Raw genomic sequence first — 20,383 nt, forward strand, 5'->3', positions numbered from 1 at the left:
GAGGTAAGATCTTGTGCTCGGCTGGTAAAATTGCTCGGTAGACCGACGGTCCGAATGTTGTTGTTCGGAACTTGTATATATGCGAGCTCATCATGATAATGTCGTAAGCGAGAGTCAGGCGTCTGTCAAGTATTTTGTGTGATCTATGTCGGTCAGAAATGCGGTGGCGCGACCGAATTAAAACTACAGTGGGAGGTACCATAAATTAGTGCAGTAGAAAGGCCTCGAATTGGAAGAGATGGCGGGACATCGTGAGACGTATCAAATCTGCCAGCACTACATGACGGTCACGACCACTCTGTCAAGAGTGACACGATTGAGAAGAAAAATGATGGCGACCGCCACACTAACCTAGTTTATTTTATTTTATTATATGGGTGGACGAGCTCACAGCCCACCTGGTGTTAAGTGGTTACTGGAACCCATAGACATCTACAACGGAAATACGCTACCCACCTTGAGATATAAGTTCTAAGGTCTCTTTGTTTCTTGTGTTTGTTGTTTTTTCTTCGACAAATACGGTCATCGGTAATTTGTTTTGCTGATAACGCGTTTTCATTACGGCTTCTGCTGTACCATTTACAGGGAAATTGGCTGACACCATTCACACCCTCCTAAGGTCAGACTCAGCAAGGACCTGGAGACAGATTGAACGAGATAAGCGGGTGCCGTACGCTGGGCGATATTCAAAGGTTTTAGTACTCCAAAAACGAGTGCATATCATTTCATGTCAAAATCAAACACTATTTCAATTAGAAATTATTTGAAAATCTGATTACATTTAATTGATGGCCTCAACAGCTGTCTGGTTCGCATTTTTTTCCATATTAAGATAAGATAATAATGTCTGGGATGTTTAACACGCGCACGAATCGTGTTATTAATAAATGAGAACGCACGGTAGACACTACACTACTACAGACACAGTCCTCTGCAGCTCTGTACTGATCCCGAGCTCTTCTAGTACACAAACAGACACAGATCCGATCTACATCTAGCCTCTAGTCCTATACTACGCTACTACAGACACAGTCCTCTGCAGCTCTGTACTGATCCCGAGCTCTTCTAGTACACAAACAGACACAGATCCGACCTACATCTATCCTCTAGTCCTATACTACGCTACTACAGACACAGTCCTCTGCAGCTCTGTACTGATCCCGAGCTCTTCTAGTACACAAACAGACACAGATCCGACCTACATCTATCCTCTAGTCCTATACTACGCTACTACAGACACAGTCCTCTGCAGCTCTGTACTGATCCCGAGCTCTTCTAGTACACAAAGAGACACAGATCCGACCTACATCTATCCTCTAGTCCTATACTATGCTACTACAGACACAGTCCTCTGCAGCTCTGTACTGATCCCGAGCTCTTCTAGTACACAAACAGACACAGATCCGACCTACATCTATCCTCTAGTCCTATACTACGCTACTACAGACACAGTCCTCTGCAGCTCTGTACTGATCCCGAGCTCTTCTAGTACACAAAGAGACACAGATCCGACCTACATCTATCCTCTAGTCCTATACTACGCTACTACAGACACAGTCCTCTGCAGCTCTGTACTGATCCCGAGCTCTTCTAGTACACAAACAGACACAGATCTGATCTACATCTAGCCTCTAGTCCTATACTACGCTACTACAGACACAGTCCTCTGCAGCTCTGTACTGATCCCGAGCTCTTCTAGTACACAAACAGACACAGATCCGACCTACATCTAGCCTCTAGTCCTATACTACGCTACTACAGACACAGTCCTCTGCAGCTCTGTACTGATCCCGAGCTCTTCTAGTACACAAACAGACACAGATCTGATCTACATCTAGCCTCTAGTCCTATACTACGCTACTACAGACACAGTCCTCTGCAGCTCTGTACTGATCCCGAGCTCTTCTCGTACACAAACAGACACAGATCCGACCTACATCTAGCCTCTAGTCCTTATACTACACTACTACAGACACAGTCCTCTGCAGCTCCGTACTGATCCCGAGCTCTTCTCGTACACAAACAGACACAGATCCGACCTACATCTAGCCTCTAGTCCTATACTACACTACTACAGACACAGTCCTCTGCAGCTCTGTACTGATCCCGAGCTCTTCTCGTACACAAACAGACATAGATCCGACCTACATCTAGCCTCTAGTCCTATACTACACTACTACAGACACAGTCCTCTGCAGCTCTGTACTGATCCCGAGCTCTTCGCACCTGTGTAACTTTATTTCCTCATTATATGTTATTTTTCTTCTATTTCCTTATAATTTTGGCACGATCACCGTCTCACCGCGTGTTACTCCGTGATATTTTAACATAACTAGTTTCATACTATCACGCCGTAACCCCGGCGCGGATTAGTGACTTTCGCATGCCTTATGCTGTGTCCATGATTTAGAATTGAATGATAGAAAATTGGGAATTTCAAACAGCATACCTATTGTACTTACTAACCAAAGCCGATATGATGAATCGTTTAGTTCACTGACAAATTTCCTGTTAATATTTTTCAGTTATGTTATTTTGTAATTTATTAACTAAATTTCCTGATCAGTGACATTTTCAGTGTAGCTTCAAATCGGATGGCGAATACGAAAAAATGGAGAAAAAGTGGCGACGGCCATTTTGTTCAATGATTGTTAGTGGTATTTTTTTCTTTTTCTTCTTTATTATTAATAAGTCCTAATTATTAATAAGTTCTATGAGACAGATTATTATATTATTGTGTGTGTGAATTAATTGTATAATGATTTAGATTGATTGTGTATTTTTTAAATTATGTTCACGACCATGAACAATTTTTTTTATTGCCCTTGCAGGCAGACGAGCATATCTGATGGTGAGTGGTTACCGTCGCCCATGGACTTCAGCAATGCCAGGGGCAGAGCTAAGTCGCTGCTTACCGCAAAAAATGGTTATTAATAAAGATTATGCGAAACGTGAAGAGTTATGTTCTAAGAAGTGTCAAAAGGAACTTCGTAGTTGGAATAGAGTATAGGTGGGGTCGAAACAGTGAATTTTTCTATTCCATTCTTTTCTATCAGCCGTCATCTCAACACTCTCTCTCTCATATCACACACTCCATCCATGTCTTCTTCGGTCGACCTCTTCCCCCTCCGTAAATATATTTTTTAATTAACTGAAAATGTTATAATTTGATAAACATACACCAGAAACCTACCCAGTCAACGTTAAGTGATAAGCAGTATCTGCTATTTACATGGTACTCGCATTATCCGATCCCTTTTATTACTGTAGGAAAAATGACACTATAACCGCATATGACGAGTAATTTTGCCGCCATCACTACATTTACCGTGACAAATTGATGTTTTTAAAACCCATTACCTCGTCAAGTTCGCGTCACAAATCGAAATACTTGTTTATATTCTTACGCGGCGCATGCAAATAGAATATTGCCGCGGTGTCTTTAGCGTGTTTGCGTTATGCTTTACATGTATCGTACGCGGCGGAGAGAAGTGTGCCCGTGAAGGCCGCGTGACATGTACTGTGTCCATATTGACAGGAGATGACGGATATTCCCGCGTCAGGCTAGAGCTCAATAGAAAGAGAGAAAGAGACAGAGATAAAGAGAGACAGAGAGAGAGAGAGAGAGAGAAAGAGAGAGAGAGAGAGTATTCTTTATTGTACACCAACAAAAGAAACAATGCGAAACATTAAATACAAAAAAAAGTACAAATGGCGGTCTTATCGCTAAGAGCGATCTCTTCCAGATAACCATCAGGTGGAAAAGAATCATTTGAAAACTAATTACACGTGGTGTACATACCAACCAATTTCAGAATAGATTAGATTTTTAGTTTGAGTCATATGATGACATAGCGTAATAAGCTTGTGTTTTTCGTAAGTTTGCTTGATAGTGTCTCTGTGGAAAATTTAACAAAAAATAAGGTATCTAGAAACCTGAATCGCACTAAGAAAAGGGCAAACATTAAATAAAAACTAAGATTTCATAAATTCCCCACGTAATATTTATTGATTTATGAAGTTTTGATTATTTTAAGGATGTGGTTGCGTGCTTAATCAAAGTCTTGTTGAGCCAAACTATGACGTATATTTATTTATACTTGCAATTTTACATATACTATAGCAATGCACTTATATTTTTACAGTTTACACAAGCTACAAGTCTAATTTGAGGGAGGTGATATTAGGCCGTTTTAAGTAAGGTGTCTCACACCATGCGCTTTAGACGGTGATTGCGGAGTAGCTGGGTACACTCGTCTATTCCGTTGGGCTTTTGCAGAATGACTAGCGAGCGGAGTCAATAAATGCTTTAACTGCAATTTTTCGCGTCACCAGTACATGTGTGTCCCCCCCACATACGGCTAAGACCATTTGTGGTTCCAACATCCTCAGGTGTTCGATTAATTACAAGTCCACGTGACGTCATAAATTCAATCTCAAGTAGTGGCAGGCAAGTAGGAGCACAACTGCAAAAACAACGACCCCGTCTATTTTTACCGATCGGTACTAAAAATAGGGTAGCGTGAATCGAAGCTGTGCAGCGCGATAATTATTGCAGTTTCGTATATTATTCAGCTTTCACATGCGGCAGACCTAAAATGCAGTTTTGTTTAGTCGGTCATTCTTGTCGTCCACAATGTGCTCCTTCAAGATAATCGAAATGCGTCAAAATACAGCTTATAAACACCAGTATTATGCAAAGTCATTACACAATATTCAAATGTAGACGAATGGCATGTTATAGCAATAATGTGTTTGTGTCCTTTGCATGGCCATCGGAAATAGCAGCATCAGAATAGTCATATCACAATATTTTTGACAAAACCCGAGAATTTCAGCCTTTTGGCGTTTATTAGTCGCAGCAAAACCGGTCAAAGCAGCAATTTCTCTATTTTATGACCTTGAAACCAGAATTTTTTTTTTTTTGGGCAAATATCGGATAACGGTAACAACCTGCACAAGTTCTACGAGTAGAATACAGATAACCAATGAACAATAGAAATTCCTATTAAGTAAATTCACTTAAACCAACAATAGAATCAGTAATATGTCAAATCTCGGAACTCACATAGTCAAAGAGTCGTATCGCTTGTTTCCGCCTCTCTCCGACAATCTAAATATAGTCACAATTTATCAATAAAACTATTTAATGTGCACGAACTTTGTAAACAGATAAATAAATCATTAATTTATCGATTTTATTGTTCAATGAAACTTTATTGTTTGACCATAAAATAAATAGCATGTTCTTAGGATGCAAGTAATTTGTATCTTGCACTAGGTGAGCAACTATATACATCACAGCGTGTCACTAATCTGAATGTGTCCATCTATTGTCTACAGTTCGAACTGCACTAATTGTTTGATAACTCCATCGAACGACCTGCTCATTACATGCAATGATTTGGATAGAAGAACCGTGGGTAGCTTAAAAAAGTTTCCAACTTCACCAGAACGATTGGACTAGAACGGACTCAGCCAGGAGAATCGGGTTATCCTAACAGCTACCCAAACGCTTTCGAGGGAGACCTGACAGTTCAAGAGCAGCTTCTTCGCGCATGTATACTACTGTATCTCAATTACGACCGGCTGAGAAGATCCAGCGAGAAACATAGCAAGCTGAATAGGTTTCGCGTCAAACTCATCGTGAAGTTCGAAGAGTAATTGCAACGGTTCATTCGTATTGCAAATAACAACATTGTTACATTGGAAATACTGTAGCAAACCTGATTTACTTTATCACATGACCTCGCACCTTTGCCGATTGGAATGCGAACAAGATAAAATGTTAACCGATTGGAAAATACATTGTTGGAACTTTGTTTTATACACTGTTTTGGTTTTGATGGTTTCCATAAAAACGAAGGCAGCAGCTGGTATTCCTGGTTCAGTACCATTTTCAAGATTTCCTGAAGGGCGTCTACTAGTGATTTTCACAATCTAGATGACGATATTTACATTATTAATGTCCATTAGCTTCGGCCACCAATTGAAGCTTAGTCGATAAAAACAAATTAAAAATAATTCGGAAACAAATTTTTTATTGCTTATGATTGGTAATTAAGCTTAAGGCCCATCGTATAGATGGCTACTTAACTTTATTAACCTCCTCCCTCCAGCCTTCGAGCTGTTAGGTCATTTCCGGAGGCGCTCAGGTAACTGTTATCAAATTACATCCCTCCTGGCCGACCCCGTGCTCGCTCGCCTATCTTGGTGAAACTGTAAAGGGCTCAGAGCCACCAGTAAGTCTTCCTTCCTAAAAAGGTCCAGGTTCAGATTATCAGCTGGCCACTTTGAAATGAGCATTATTAACGCAACTTGAAATAGGAGTTCACTGCAATCTAGACATACATCAAAAATGTTGCACCTCTTCCATTTAACTTTCACTCGTTGTCTCTTTCTATTATAATCGAGTGTGTATTTTTTTATTTATTGCTTAGTTGGGTGGACGAGATCACAACCCACCTGGTGTTAATTGGTTACTGGAGCCCATAGACATCTATAACGTAAATACGCTACTCACCTTGAGATATAACTTCTAAGGTCTCAGTATAGTTTATTACATGTATGTGTGACGATCAAAATTCGAGCAGTCCATAATTATTAGCCTGATGTAAAACTTCAATTTTTTTTTTTAGATAATGTATAACTAATTATATCAGTAATTTAAGGAAATCAAAAAAGGAAGGACGACGTCTGATAACAAAGATTATTTTCAAAAAGTATAAAAAAACCCACGCTTACACTCACTAAATCCCGGATGACCCTGAAACAAAGGGTGAATACATTAAATGTTTTTATGAATTGCAACATCGCTAAAACTTCGTCTGCCCATTAATACTTGACCCATTTCTCTTAACGTAAATAAACTCCGGAGTCCGGAATATTCCATTGAAATCATTGTCACCGTATTGTATCACGCGCCCGACGTTTTAAAAGAGGGGCGCCCCGATAACTCGCTTTCAGTCGGGCATCGATCGTTTTCGAAAGAGTACGTCCCGTGTCAGATGTGCGCCGCCATAGATATGATCGCTTCCGAACAGTTATTTTACGGGCGCAGTCCGCCGGCCGGCTTCTTAACTGATTACACGCCACAATTGCGAAGACCAACAAGATTGACGACGCGAGATTTCGCGCCATGCTTTGCAACGTTGAAACCTGTTCAATTGACTTTGAAAAGCGCCCCGCGCTCCTGCATCCGTATGCCGACGGAGAAGAAACAAAAAAAAGTGGTATTCGCTGACGACCGTGGCTTCGCGTTAGCGCACGTCAAGATCATGACGGAGCCCTCACATGTGCCGCCGTACTGGGCCCTCAAGGTCGTCGAAAGTCCACCGCCAGAGCGGAAGCCACCTCCGAAACAAGCTCCCGATCTTTGGGAGACTCGGTTTGTTCAACCGGCTTCGGATTATTTGGAATTCAGGCGGCGCATCACGGAGGACTGTGTATCGTTAGAAAATGTTATTGTAAAGAGCAACGAATGCGCGGTCGATGGTACGGTGAAAGTGAAAAACCTGGATTTCAGCAAGGAAGTGTTCGTTCGGTCTTCTTCCGACGGATGGGCGACCAGCGAAGACGCTTACTGCGCGTTCGTCGAGATGGGGCCGCTGAATCAGAAGAAGGAATCGACATACGACACTTTCGGATTTCGTTTACAATTACCGATACATTCGAGAAGACTGGATTTCTGCGTTGGCTTCCGGTGCAAGGGCAACGAGTATTGGGACAACAACAAGGGCCGGAATTACACGATCGAAAAGTCATCGGCGAGGAACCCGCCGGCGATATCGTGCGCTAGAATTAAATACGGCAATTCGTGGACGTCGAGATCGACCGAATCAAGTGAAAATACACCGTATTGGTGAAGGTTTTGTATCGATATTTCTGTGCCATAATCGAAAAGTGCAGTTTTTTAATGGATTCGCACTATTCCTGGTCAACGTAAGTCTGAATTATTAGATTATTTAAAACGAACGAGAAATCGAAGACTGCTGTTTTTTATAAATCTATAAAACGTTTTATTGTATAATAGTTTCACATAGTGTTGCTAGAAGTTGGTCTATTTGATTTTTACAATTGTAATTACGATAATGTAGATTCGTCACGGCGATAATAGGTACGTGATTGTGTTTTGAAACTGTTTAAGTTTTTTTTTATTTCTCTTTACCTAATCGCTAGTGGCCTAAGGGGCTATTCCAGCTATTATCAGAGCGGAGCTTGCGATAATTATGATTGTATTTATTCGAGTGTTTCCAAGTTACCTAATAATTTTATAAGGGACGCATACCTAACCAAAAGTCTGATTTCGCGTTTAGTGAAATTTGCTCGAAATTGGTATGAATGTTTAATATGCTTAAATGCTTATGTTATCAGTAAACAAAGTAATTTGAACCGAATTTTAAAACAGAACGTTTACATATAAGGTTTTTAATTTCATAGCTTTATTTTAGAAAGATCTTATCGTTCGATATCAGGCAATGTTAGATTGTTTGGTCTAAAAATGATTTATTTTTATTTTTATATCATTATGATTATTTAACCATTTTTGTCGGAAACTGTTTTCGACATTAAAATAAGCCCGTAAAAAATACACAATGAATAATGTAAAAAAATACTAAATTTGACATTACATTAATTTATGTCTTAAAAAAAATGACATTAAATGAATGTCACACGTCAAAATAGTGATGCAATAATGCTAGGCGAACAGTTCTGCGGGTTTTTATTTTAAAATCCATAATGAGGTGTGTAATCTTTATTTGTAATTGTAAAACATTAATTTGAAATATAAATAATTATGACATTATAAAGTGGAATATTTATACGGGCGTGTAATCTATAACGCTGCTTATCCGAAGGCAGTGGGATCGGCAAAGGCCACCATATTTTTTTTTCGTTTTAAAACATGTAGCTACTTTACGCTTGTGTTCACGAATGCTCATGATTGGCCGAATGCTATTGGAGAAATTCACGTGCAGGATTTTAAACGATCTGGTGAATCGGCACAATAAAACATTGAATTTTAATGCATGATTTTAATCGATCCTAATAGTGAGACGGTGCGTGAAATAAACTATTGTAATCAATATACTTTGTGATTTAATGTAAGTAGGTATGTAACCTCTTATGTCGATACGTCTTCAGCTGCGTCTAACTAAGCGAGCATAGTATGTAGCGATCTCAAATCACTGGAATTTAAAAATGACATATGTCAAAAGTGGCAGCTGTCAAGCGCAGATTACTACACTGGTGTGTGGAGAGTAAGAGTACCTGTGTATTAAAAATATGTCCCCAAAAAGCTTTAAATTAAGCTGAAATTAAAATTATACCAGAACGTTCTTGAAGAAAACTCCGAAAGCGGTTCGTTTGCTTACACAAGCTTTCTAAAGACGCTGTTTATGATTGTAATTTTGCAATGCGGCACGATGGAGTCTAAAAGATTCGAGTTTCGATATTTTCAATGTTGGTTATGTTTATAAGATGCGTGAAAAGGAATAAATAAAAAAAATCAGCACGCTTTATTTTTAGTTAAAACAGATGAAAATCTTCTAATCGCGATCGTCGGATTGTAATGTTGATTTGGGGCATTTTGGGAAGCAAATCTATGAGATTTATCTATGACTGCATCACATTCCCTGGCATGATTTTATTTAAAAAGCCAACTGAATGTTCCGATACGATCTTGAGAAACTATGCAAGGTAGAAGTAAGGAGCGCCATCTTGTATAGGGGACAAGTTGATAAATTGTCCGTCTGTAAACAGCGCGTTGTTGTTGGAAGACTCACCGACACAGCGCTAGTGTAGCAAGTGGAAATTATATGAATATAGCAGTTTTAAACAGAGCGATATGTGCTAAGTTGAAAATATTAATATTTTACGTGACTTGTGTAGTAAAAAAAATGGAATACATATTTAAAATCTCAACTATTTATTTTTATTGATATTCACATAGGAAGTTTCTTTCGTTCTTAATTTAGTATCTGTAATAGTTTATGGTGCTCATTCTAAAATCTCTCCATTTGCTACTGTGGCGCCACCCTAACTGACTCCCTTGTTAAATGACGGGCTCTTGCCGCGATTCTAACACGTAATGGCTTCGTGTTATTTCGACTAATAACACGGGAATTCAATTTAAAACGTCAGGGAAATTAATGTAATTATCGTAAATCGAAAGTAATTGTGTAATTTTGTAAACATATTCGTTGAAAGCGAGAGTATTTAATTCTTCACAAAACTGTTTTGATATAGCTATTTTATTGCTGAGCTTAGTTATACATATTTTTTAGAACGTGCTAAAGATTTTTTGAGAAAATAATACAAAAAAGAAATCACTGCTAAATTGGCAGCAAAATAATTTTAAATGGTTATTTATAAATGTTATTGCCTTATTAAAAAATCGTTATAAGTTCGCGCGCTAAGACACGTCCGTGCAGTTCGATACCTAATAATCAAACTGCGCAAATAATCGGTATTTCGACTCTGCGCTTTATACGCATCACTAGAGAGTCGATCTATCGACGATTCGCGCTAAAAGGCTTAATTATGTGCTCTCTTCGTTCTAATACAGATCTTTCTCATTTGATTCGATCTGCACGTGCTATTTACATAGATCTTGTCATATTCAATGTAAAAATTATACCCGTAATGACATATTGAAGTCATTTGAGTCAGTAAAGCGAAAATTAATGTGTTCAAGTGAAATGAAACAATGGAGGATCTGTTTTAATTGACATTCTGGAGGTTACGAGTGGAGGTCGCGTTTGAGAACGGTTTGATTGTAGCGTTGTTCTTGGGTCTTTAACCTCATGTTTTTTTTTTTATGCTTGAAAGATTACTGGTTGGCCGGTGGCCTTTCCAGTTTCACCAGGACAGGTGGGCGAGCAAAGGCTCAGCCAGGAGGGAGCGCCTCATGTTCTAAGGTTAGCGGCTGTGGCGTGAGACAGTAATTGAGGTGCTTATTGGGAACGCTGTAACGTAAATCTGCACTTTTTTATAACTTAGATAGGTGAACGAGCTCACAGCCTGGTTTAGGTGGTTACCGGAGCCCATAGACATCTACAACGTAAATGCCGCCGCCCACCTTGAGATATAAGTTCTAAGGTCTCAGTATAGTTACAAACGTTCACCTACCCTTCAAACCGAAACGCATTACTGCTTCACGGCAGAAATAGGCAGGGTGGTGGTACCTACCCGCGCGGACTCACAAGAGGTCCTACCACCAGTCAAGTAAGATTGTTAACATATCTGTTAGAGCGCCCGTGTCGATTGAACAAATCCAAATTCAATTTATCTATAGATATTTTCTATAGATATATTGAATGTTATAAAATAAATAAATAAATATTGTTCGTTAATATTAATTTTTTTTAAATAAATACATCTGAATGTAATATTAGTTTAAGATAATTACTAATAATTGATTATTATTTTTTTCATTATTTCACACAATGTTCCTTTTTTTATTATTATTATGAAATATTTTAAAGAAATACAAGATACAATCTAAAATGTTATTTACTTATTATTTTATGAATTGTTACGAAGACTGTATTTTTATTATTATATTTTTTTTTTATAATAAATTTTTGTAAGATAATTTTGATTGTTTTTTTTTGTCATCATTAAGAGGTTACTTAAAAATTTTAATTACTTAAAATTGTTGGCAAGGCGAATGGAACCTTGGACATCAATAAATCAAGTAAATTGTTACATTAATGTTAGCAGAGTTGACAACGCAATGTAACAACAAATGACGCGTGAGGTCAACGCCCCAGCGTGGCTACGTTCTCACCCTATACAATAAAACGACAGTCATTGGTTAACAACCGGCTCGCCGGATCTTCTCAGTGGATTTTGGTAGGCAGCGGCTTGGTTCTGCCCTTGGCATTGCTGACGTCCATGAGCGACGGTGACCACTTACCATCAGGTGGGCCGTATGCTCGTCTGCCTACAAAGGCAATAAAAAATAAATCCCGATCCGGTGGTAGATTCAGCGAAGCACTGCTCTTGCTAGGGCTAGTGTTAGCAAATCTTACTGGTGGTAGGACGTCTTGTGAGTCCGCGCGGGTAGGTACCACCGCCCTGCCTATTTCTGCCGTGAAGCAGTAATGCGTTTCGATTTGAAGGGCGGGGCAGCCGTTGTAACTATACTGAGACCTTAGAACTTATATCTCAAGGTGGGTGGCGCATTCACATTGTAGATGTCTATGGGCTCCAGTAACCACTTAACAACAGGAGGGCTGTGAGCTCGTCCACCCAACAAAGCCATAAAAAAAAAACTCTCATGCTGAGCCCGTGAGCTTACCTACCAGATGAGGTAGGCAAAAAAAAACATTACCTAAGACTTACATTAGCGTTATATTCGATCGAAACATCGTTAAATTGTTAATTGGTGATTAAATCAATCGTTTGAGCGTAACAGCGAAAGTATTGCATTACGTACGCGATTTTTAATATATACTAGCTGACCCGGCAGACTTCGTAGTGCCTCAATCGATAAATAAAAGACCTAAACTTTTGTATAAAATTAAACTTAAAACAAACAAAAGGAATCCGTCCGACGGGGGACACATCAGAGGAAATTGTTATTTTTATTTAATTCCGAGCTTTTTTATATTTTCTCACCTTTTAAACCTTCTCTGGACTTCACAAATAATTCAAGAACAAAATTAGCCAAATCGGTCAAGCCGTTCTCGAGTTTTAGCGAGACTAACCAACAGCAATTCATTTTTATATATATAGAAGATATAGATATTTATATAACGATATGGAGTACTTCAGAATGAATAAACAATAAAATACTTAATTGCCTTTTCTGTAATACATATAATAAAAAAATAAAGACCTTAATATCTTTTAAAATTAATATTTTAGACAGTATTCCTAATCCTATACGAAAGACGGGTGAACACCCACTGAGTTTCTGGCTGGATCTTCTCAGTGGGTCGCGTTTCCGATCCGGTGGTAGATTCTGCAAAGCACAGCTCCTGCTAGGGTCAGTGTTAGCATCACTCTGGTTTGAGCCCCGTGAGCTCACCTACAAGTTAGGGCGAAGCTGAAATAGCCTCTCAAGGCTATCAGCATAGGGAGGAGAAAACTAAATAAAGACTCCCTCTAAGAAAATGGTATATATGCGTGTGTGTGTATTTGTATGTATATATATTGTTTTGTATCTTGTAATATGTACCTATATATTATTATATGTAATGTTTACTGTATGCACTAGGTTTGTGTTCCTAATTCTTCTTTCCTTCTGCGGGCCTACTGGAAGAGATTTCAACATGAAATAAGTAATGCCCTAGTAGTTACCTGGGGTCGGCGCAACATGTTTTCTACCATACTCCTCTATCATATACCATTTCCTCACTCACTCCCCTCTTACACATATCGTCTTTCACGAAATCCATCCATTTTTTCTTCGGTCTACCACATCCTCTAAAGCCTTCCACATTAATAGTGAAAACTCTCTTACCAACCTCGTTGTCATTTCGTCTCATCACATATCCATACCATACCAAACGCGCACTTCTCAACTTCTCTGTCACCGGTGCCACTTTCAGACTTCCTCGAATATATTCATTCCGTATTCTATCCTGTGATTTAATTTTGTTCCCAGTTATCTATATATTAATACGTGAAGCAAAAACTTTGTAGCCTTTTTTACAAAAATTGCGCGGACAGAGGAGCTTGAGATTTCCCACACTTATAGAGAATATAGAGAATGAGTGCCGAATGCTAATATTTTTCTTTAATTATGCGTAAAAAAAAATACATTAAATCAATACATAAAACACTACCATGTATTTGACATACACACATAAATACCTTGTTCACCTGTTTCATCAATAAACAAATAACATCAATAATGCAATTCACACATCGCAGAAGTGAAACTTTCAAAATTTTATATACTTATATAACTTATATCTTGTGTGTCTAAGTATGTGAGTAAAATTTTGTCGTTAGTAAATAAAATTACAAGTCATCACCTTTTATAGTATCAGCTAGCGTACTCTGTGAATTGATATCTGAACTTCATGTATTATTCTAAATTAAAATTCATTACAAGAGGTTTCATACACGTTAGTCATTTAAAATGATCTCATAGATGGCGCTGTATTAAAAAAAAACACTATGCTTCCTATCTCATTCCTCCCACGTTAAGTCTCATGGATTTATGTGTAGTGTCGCTTTTTCGTTTCATCGACTTTCAAATCACAACGATTTTTTGTAGTCTTGAGAGGTTATGTCAGCGTAACCTAACAAGTAGGTGTGCTCACAGGCTCAAACCTGAGGACGTTGCTAATACTAGCCCTAGCAAGAGCAGTGCTTCGCAGAATCTACCACCGGATCGGAAACGCCATCCCCTGAGAAGATCTGGCGAGAAACTTATTGGGCTGTATCTGTGGGTTAATTTACTCGCCGAGCCTTTCGTCGCTACTATCACAACGATAATAAAGAAGTTTTCACTTCAAAAAAAAAAAATCTATCCTCACTCGAAACGACTCGTTTTGGAGTCTCTAGGTCTACGGAGGGACTTTGGAATATTAAGGTAAACATTCCCGATCCTTCGAAAGCAGTCGACGTCGCCCAAAACACGTCATTTTTGTCACATCCTCCCGATCCACTAACGGTGCTTTTAGGTACCTCAAGCACCGGTCATCGTTCTCGTCGAACCCGTCGTTTGCGATGAAGGGCTCGACGAGTAAATTAGCCCACAGACACAGCCCACTGAGTTTCTCGCCGGATCTTCTCAGTGGGTCGCGTTTCCGATCCAGTGGTAGATTCTGCGAAGCACGGCTTTTGCTAGGGTTCGTGTTAGCAACGTCGTCAGGTTTGAGCCCCGTGAGCTCACCTACTAGTTAAGGTTCCGCTGAAATAGCCTCTCAAGGCTATCAGCTTAGGTAGTAATAAAAAAAAAAAGCAAGGGTTATTGGATCTGATGGATCCGTAAGGATGTGTCTAGGGCGTCGACGGTGACTGGCTCTTGCGTGACCATGATTCGGGGAATGTTTTCTAGTATTTACTTGTTACGGAATTCGAAAGATTTTTTTTTCCAAATGTCTCTAATGTCCCCCTCCGTTTGTGAAGGCTCTGGGGCATTCGCCCCGGTTGCCCCTCCCTAAATCTGGCTCTGAGCTTATCTTCAAAATGTAGCAAGCGAGATTCCGACTAGGGGCCCTGAAACTGCGATACTTTAAGACAATTTTTTGTATGGAAACTAGCGACATCTTGTAGCGGATGCCCCTAAACTTATATGTTGTTAATGTTAAGGCTTTTAATTATTGTATAACTAAACACAGAAAATAAAAATAAAAATTTAAAAAAATCATACAAGTCTTTTTATTTGTTATAGACAAATTGATTAAATGTTATCAATTGGTTAGTTACGTTGGTTGGTCCGGGAATAGAATTACTTCCCTTCAACGGCCTTGTCAGAGCTGTCACATGTCCTTCAAGCAGAGGCTCACCGGTAGCCAGTGGCTTGGCTACTTTACTGACTATCTTGACCTGGTAGGACCTCTGAAATAGGCGGGGTGGTGGTACCTACCCGTGCGAACTCACAAGAGGTCCTACCATTCCTTCAAAGAATGTCTGATATGTATTAAATTTAGGTGACTTTATTGTTTTTATCTTTTTATTCTTATTATTATATTAATGATGTTCTCGTTTTGTTTTATTTAAATTGGTTTTCTTTTTTTTTTGTATAATTTGTGAAACTTTATACCGGAAGGCGATACTGTTGACTTTGAAACGTGGAGTCAAAAGGATGCGTGATCGTAGCTAAATCTAAAATAACGCAGTAAAACAAACCATTACTTAATTGTTTTTTTTTCTATTTAATTTTAATTAAATAAATATCCCTCTTATCAATAATATTAATATACACATTAAAAATCTCACTAGAATTGTTCATATAAATAATTAATTACCTTCATAGAATCTGAATAATACAACATTGAATCTTAAATAAAACCTAGATCGGGTGCTAGGCCAATTAATTGAATAAAACATTTAATTTTATAACAAACATTTAATTAATGCTGGTTCGACAAATTTTAGTCGTCTTTAGGAAATAAGATAGCTTGCCTACGCAATAAAACTCAGTTCCAAAGATTATAACTTCTTTTTTAAGGGATTTTATGACCCGGTAACTAAGACCTTTAGGTCATGTCTTATTTTAATTTACATTCTTATTTTTATGAAAAAGATAATATGGACTGAAATGAAATGAAATGAATTCTCGGAATCCTCCAAAAATTACACTGAGAAAGTCTCAATAAATAACCACCATTTTACTGAGATTATAGTCCATCCCATTTAATTTCACTAATTGAGTAATGTTTCAAATTAATCAACTTAATTTTATTTCGCTCCATATCATTTTTCATAAAAAAAGAATATAAAAGATTGGGCAGTATGGTATGATATATTTGCCTTTACAGTTGGAAAAAATAGAATTACTTACTTGTTAAATGACAACTACTTGACATTGTGACAGTATTTTTATTTTGATTACATACATACGTTATGTATTTATAGTCTAATAAATTGTATGGAGGGTAGAAGTAAGGAGTACCAGCTCAGTGTATTAAAAAGTGTCCGCTGAAAAAAAGTTAATTAATATGGCGCCAGGATAGCAAGTGGAGAGATTTTAAAAACAGCGCCATAAGTAATTAGAGTAGGATACTATATTAACAAAGGAAAGGAACACTTGCTACGTAAATAGTAATTAAAATAAATAGTTTAGATTTTAAATATGCTTTTTATATTCTTGATGTGAAACATCTATAGCCGCACGTAAAACCGATTTCTAGCGTGGCGACGCATGCCGTGGCCACGCGTCGCCATGCGCAATCGACTGTGCGATTCTCTCCCACTCGATCCGGCGTTAAGCCATCTCTCTCGCTACACTGAGCTCGGATACCTATAGTGTATACTCCGTAGTATATACAGTGTTGTTTACTACAGTACATATAACCTGTGTTTTACTTGAAAACAAATTATTTTTTCGTAATATTTTATTTTATCATTATGACATATTTAGTTCCTATCACAATCTGTTCTTTTCTGCATATTACTTTTACAAAATAATGTCGATGTTTCACATCTGCCAGGCGTCCCGTGACGGCTCACATTTTTTTTTAACCACACAAGTCACGAAATATATTACATTTTTAACCCGGCACACTTGACTCGGTTGAAAACTGTTATATTTATATTATTATAATTTCCCTTGCCTACACTAGCGCTATGTCGGTGAGTCTTCCAACAACAACGCGCGGTTTACAAACGGACACTTGATCAACCCGTCCTCTATAAATAAGATGGCGCTTTTTACTTCTACCCTTAATTTTTTTAAAAACCTCTCACAGTCTTCACTCACGTACCAGAGTCTCATTATTAATTATTTTATTAGCTTTGAAATCGTTTAATGAACAATATCAATGTTTAAATTCGTAATTAACTGATATTAATATTGCGATTTTGCAACGAATAATCTAATGTAATTGTTAAATGCGATATGTTGCGATATGGGGGTGTGATATATAAAATGTATGGGGTATAGGGGTTTAAGCGCCATTTCCCTTAAGACGCGATGTTTATGTTTGCAATTAAAGGCTTCGTCGAACAGAACGCGTACTTAGCGCTGCGTTTTAATGGCGCGCTCTTTTCATGTCACACAAATTGAATATATGAGTCCAACGCTCCTTGACGCAACGCATTCGCCAAATCATAGCGCCTTTCGATAGCAGTGTGAAAATTTAAAATTATTAAGATATCGAGTGATTCAGATGTGGCATTGTATAAGCATGGGTATTTTCTAACTATTTCTATCAATTTTTCGGGCATTATCTAGTATTTTAATACACATTCACTAGGACGCTCAAATAAAATTTGTAAAAAATGACAACGCCTGACGTCAAAGCATCCTAACGTCGCGACAGAGCGTTGTGTACTTATAACGCTGGGGCTCTGTTTGACAGTATATTACCATAGTAGCGTACACATCTCGGCGTCATAGCGCGGCGTCAGTTAAGCGCTCTGACGCGCGCTAATTACGCGTTCTGTTTGACGAAGCCTTTAAGGTTTTATTTGGTACTAGCATCAACAGTTCGATGTTTTTAATTGAACTTTAATTATGCTTAAGTTTTTGTTATGATATTTTATCCAAATTTTAAACTGTAAATGGCTCTCTTTTTTGTTGCCCTTGTAAGGCAGACGAGCGTACGACCCACCTGATGGTGAGTGGCTACCGTCGCCCATGGACTTCAGCAATGCCAGGGGCAGAGCCAAGTCGCTGCCTACCGTTAAGTATAATACTTTCCACAAGCCTCGTTTGAAGAATGATATGTCATAGCTATGTATGGAAGAAGGATATGTAAAGTTGCTGAATTGTCGCTTTAACCACCCTTTCACCCCAGATATACAGTTATCCCCCTTATAACACGGTACGCTTATAACGCGTTTTCATATTACGCGATTTAAGTCCCTGGTATAACACCGGTATTCCCCTGTATAACGCGAGGATTTCACACGTTATATTCACAATGCTCACGTTATTAAATTATTAATTATTTGTACACTTCATAATTAATTTCACGTATGTACCTTTGCACATTGTGTCAATTGTGTTGTAAAATTGAAATTACCTTAATTTATTAAATTTAGTTTTGAGCTTTTATTTTATTTTAAAAATATTAGTTATATTGTATTACATTTTTTTTGTATTGCTTAGATGGGTGGACGAGCTCACAGCCCACCTGATGTTAAGTGGTTACTGGAGCCCATGGACATCAACAACTTAAATGCGCCACCCACCTTGAGATATGAGTTCTAAGGTCTCAGTATAGTTACAACGGCTGCCCCAACCTTCAAACTGAAACGCATTACTGCTTCACGGCAGAAATAGGCAGGGTGGTGGTACCTACCCGCGCGGACACCCAAGAGGTCTTACCACCACATTTGTACATAACGCGTTATATGGAGTCATACAACGCGTTATACGAGAATACTCCTACAACGCGTGTCTTATAACGCGGAACCAGTATACCGTGTTATTGGGGGATGACTCTTATCTATATACAAAAAATCACTGATTAAAAAAATTTGATATTTGGCAAATATTGGCCGCGCGCGTAACCTCATCTGAACCAAAATTTGAATTCTTAATTACTAACATTCAATATGCCGTCTCTTTTACTCTTATTTACAAATAGAACTCCAGAAAAGGACAGAAATATTTTTAGAAGCTACGTTATTTTTCGCACGTTTCCATTGCTTTTTCAGTTCTGATATCTTCCGCGATGTCTATGTTTTTGGCTTTCTTTTGGTCTTTATCTTTCGATTCATTATCCGCTTGCAAATCTTCCACGTCGTCTAAACTTGATTGGTCTACATTCAGGTCTGCGCTTTTAACCTTAGAACGCCTCCTAGACTTGGCTTTATCGAGGTGTTCATCGCTTTCATCAATGATTTCTAGTCTAGATTTGGAGAAGAACTTGTGCAATGACTCTAATTTATCAAGAGCCCTCTCATTTCTCTCCGAACTTGAACTCAGGGTGGTGTCTTCGGTCATACAACCGGAGTCCATCCTCCTGGACAAATCGGAATTCGAATCGGAAATCTCCGTGGTCGAAGTCGATCGATTCATTCTCGCGACCCTCGGCTTGATGATCATGCTCGGCGGCAGATCCGGAATCGACCTCAAGTCTATGAGGCTCGACGAACGCTTGACCGGACTCAAATCGAATTCTGAATCATCGAAATGCCGTTCCACTTTCGCTTCGATGTAGTTCAGGAGTTCTTCCGCTAGTCTCCTCGCCACAAAAGAGTCGGACTCCTGTTCTCTATACGAGAGCTCATCTTCCTCTAGTATGTCTGACAGCTCGATGCTGTAAGGGAAATACTGGAAATACTGCGGCGGTTTCGTGTAAGCGTTGTAATTCTCGAAGTCTTCTTGTTCAGACATCGTATCATCATGATTAATCGTCAACTGTTCCACTCTGTTAAGAGCTTCATTTATAATCTCTTCCAGATCCTGTTTAACGTAGCTCAAGTCTATATTAGCTTCGGATATCCGCCTTCTGTCTTGAGGTCCCTGAGGGTTCTCGTCTCCGCGATCGACCACCGTCTCCTGGGTGTGGGTCAGCGTTGAATCCGATTTGGTCTTGCTGATGTCGCTAAAGGTCTCCAATTTGCTGATCGTCACGTCGGACTTGCTTTTCTCCGATAGAGAGGGAGTGACGGACATCGATTTTGTGTTGTCCTCCTTTTTGTAGTCCTCCATGTATTTCAGGAGGATCTCGACAAAGGATTCCGTTCCATCTTCGTTCGGAGTTTCGTCTATGTAACAAAGCTTCACATTAACGTTTGATTCGGA

At 38.7% G+C, this 20,383-nt stretch overlaps 2 protein-coding genes and 3 long non-coding RNA genes across 5 annotated transcripts in view; 2 read left to right on the top strand and 3 right to left on the bottom strand.

The window, feature by feature from the left end:
• Positions 1 to 469: 469 nt before the first annotated feature.
• Positions 470 to 3,864, bottom strand: LOC134201265 (uncharacterized). Its single transcript, XR_009976474.1, has 2 exons — positions 3,361 to 3,864; positions 470 to 637 (listed from the first exon to the last, which is right to left on the bottom strand). It is a non-coding gene; the product is annotated as an uncharacterized LOC134201265 (long non-coding RNA).
• LOC134201263 (uncharacterized) lies at positions 2,300 to 6,036 on the top strand. The gene is made up of 2 exons (XR_009976472.1): positions 2,300 to 2,650; positions 5,344 to 6,036. It is a non-coding gene; the product is annotated as an uncharacterized LOC134201263 (long non-coding RNA).
• LOC134201264 (uncharacterized) lies at positions 6,022 to 6,654 on the bottom strand. The gene is made up of 2 exons (XR_009976473.1): positions 6,524 to 6,654; positions 6,022 to 6,256 (listed from the first exon to the last, which is right to left on the bottom strand). It is a non-coding gene; the product is annotated as an uncharacterized LOC134201264 (long non-coding RNA).
• A 294-nt stretch (positions 6,655 to 6,948) lies between these two features.
• On the top strand, positions 6,949 to 11,596 carry LOC101744463 (protein phosphatase 1 regulatory subunit 3C). Its single transcript, XM_012690521.4, has one exon. The coding sequence runs from the start codon at positions 7,008 to 7,010 to the stop codon at positions 7,863 to 7,865; it is 858 nt and encodes a 285-aa protein (XP_012545975.1). The 5' UTR covers positions 6,949 to 7,007; the 3' UTR covers positions 7,866 to 11,596.
• Positions 11,597 to 19,324: 7,728 nt separating this feature from the next.
• Positions 19,325 to 20,383, bottom strand: part of LOC101735646 (1-phosphatidylinositol 4,5-bisphosphate phosphodiesterase epsilon-1) — a 150,219-nt gene continuing 149,160 nt past the window's right edge. The window contains exon 44 of the mRNA XM_021348089.3: positions 19,325 to 20,383. This exon is cut by the window's right edge and continues 597 nt beyond it. The gene's annotated coding sequence lies outside the window, so the exon portion shown is untranslated.

The sequence above is a fragment of the Bombyx mori genome, chromosome 24 (assembly GCF_030269925.1).
Source record: "Bombyx mori chromosome 24, ASM3026992v2".
Classification (NCBI taxonomy): domain Eukaryota; kingdom Metazoa; phylum Arthropoda; class Insecta; order Lepidoptera; family Bombycidae; genus Bombyx; species Bombyx mori.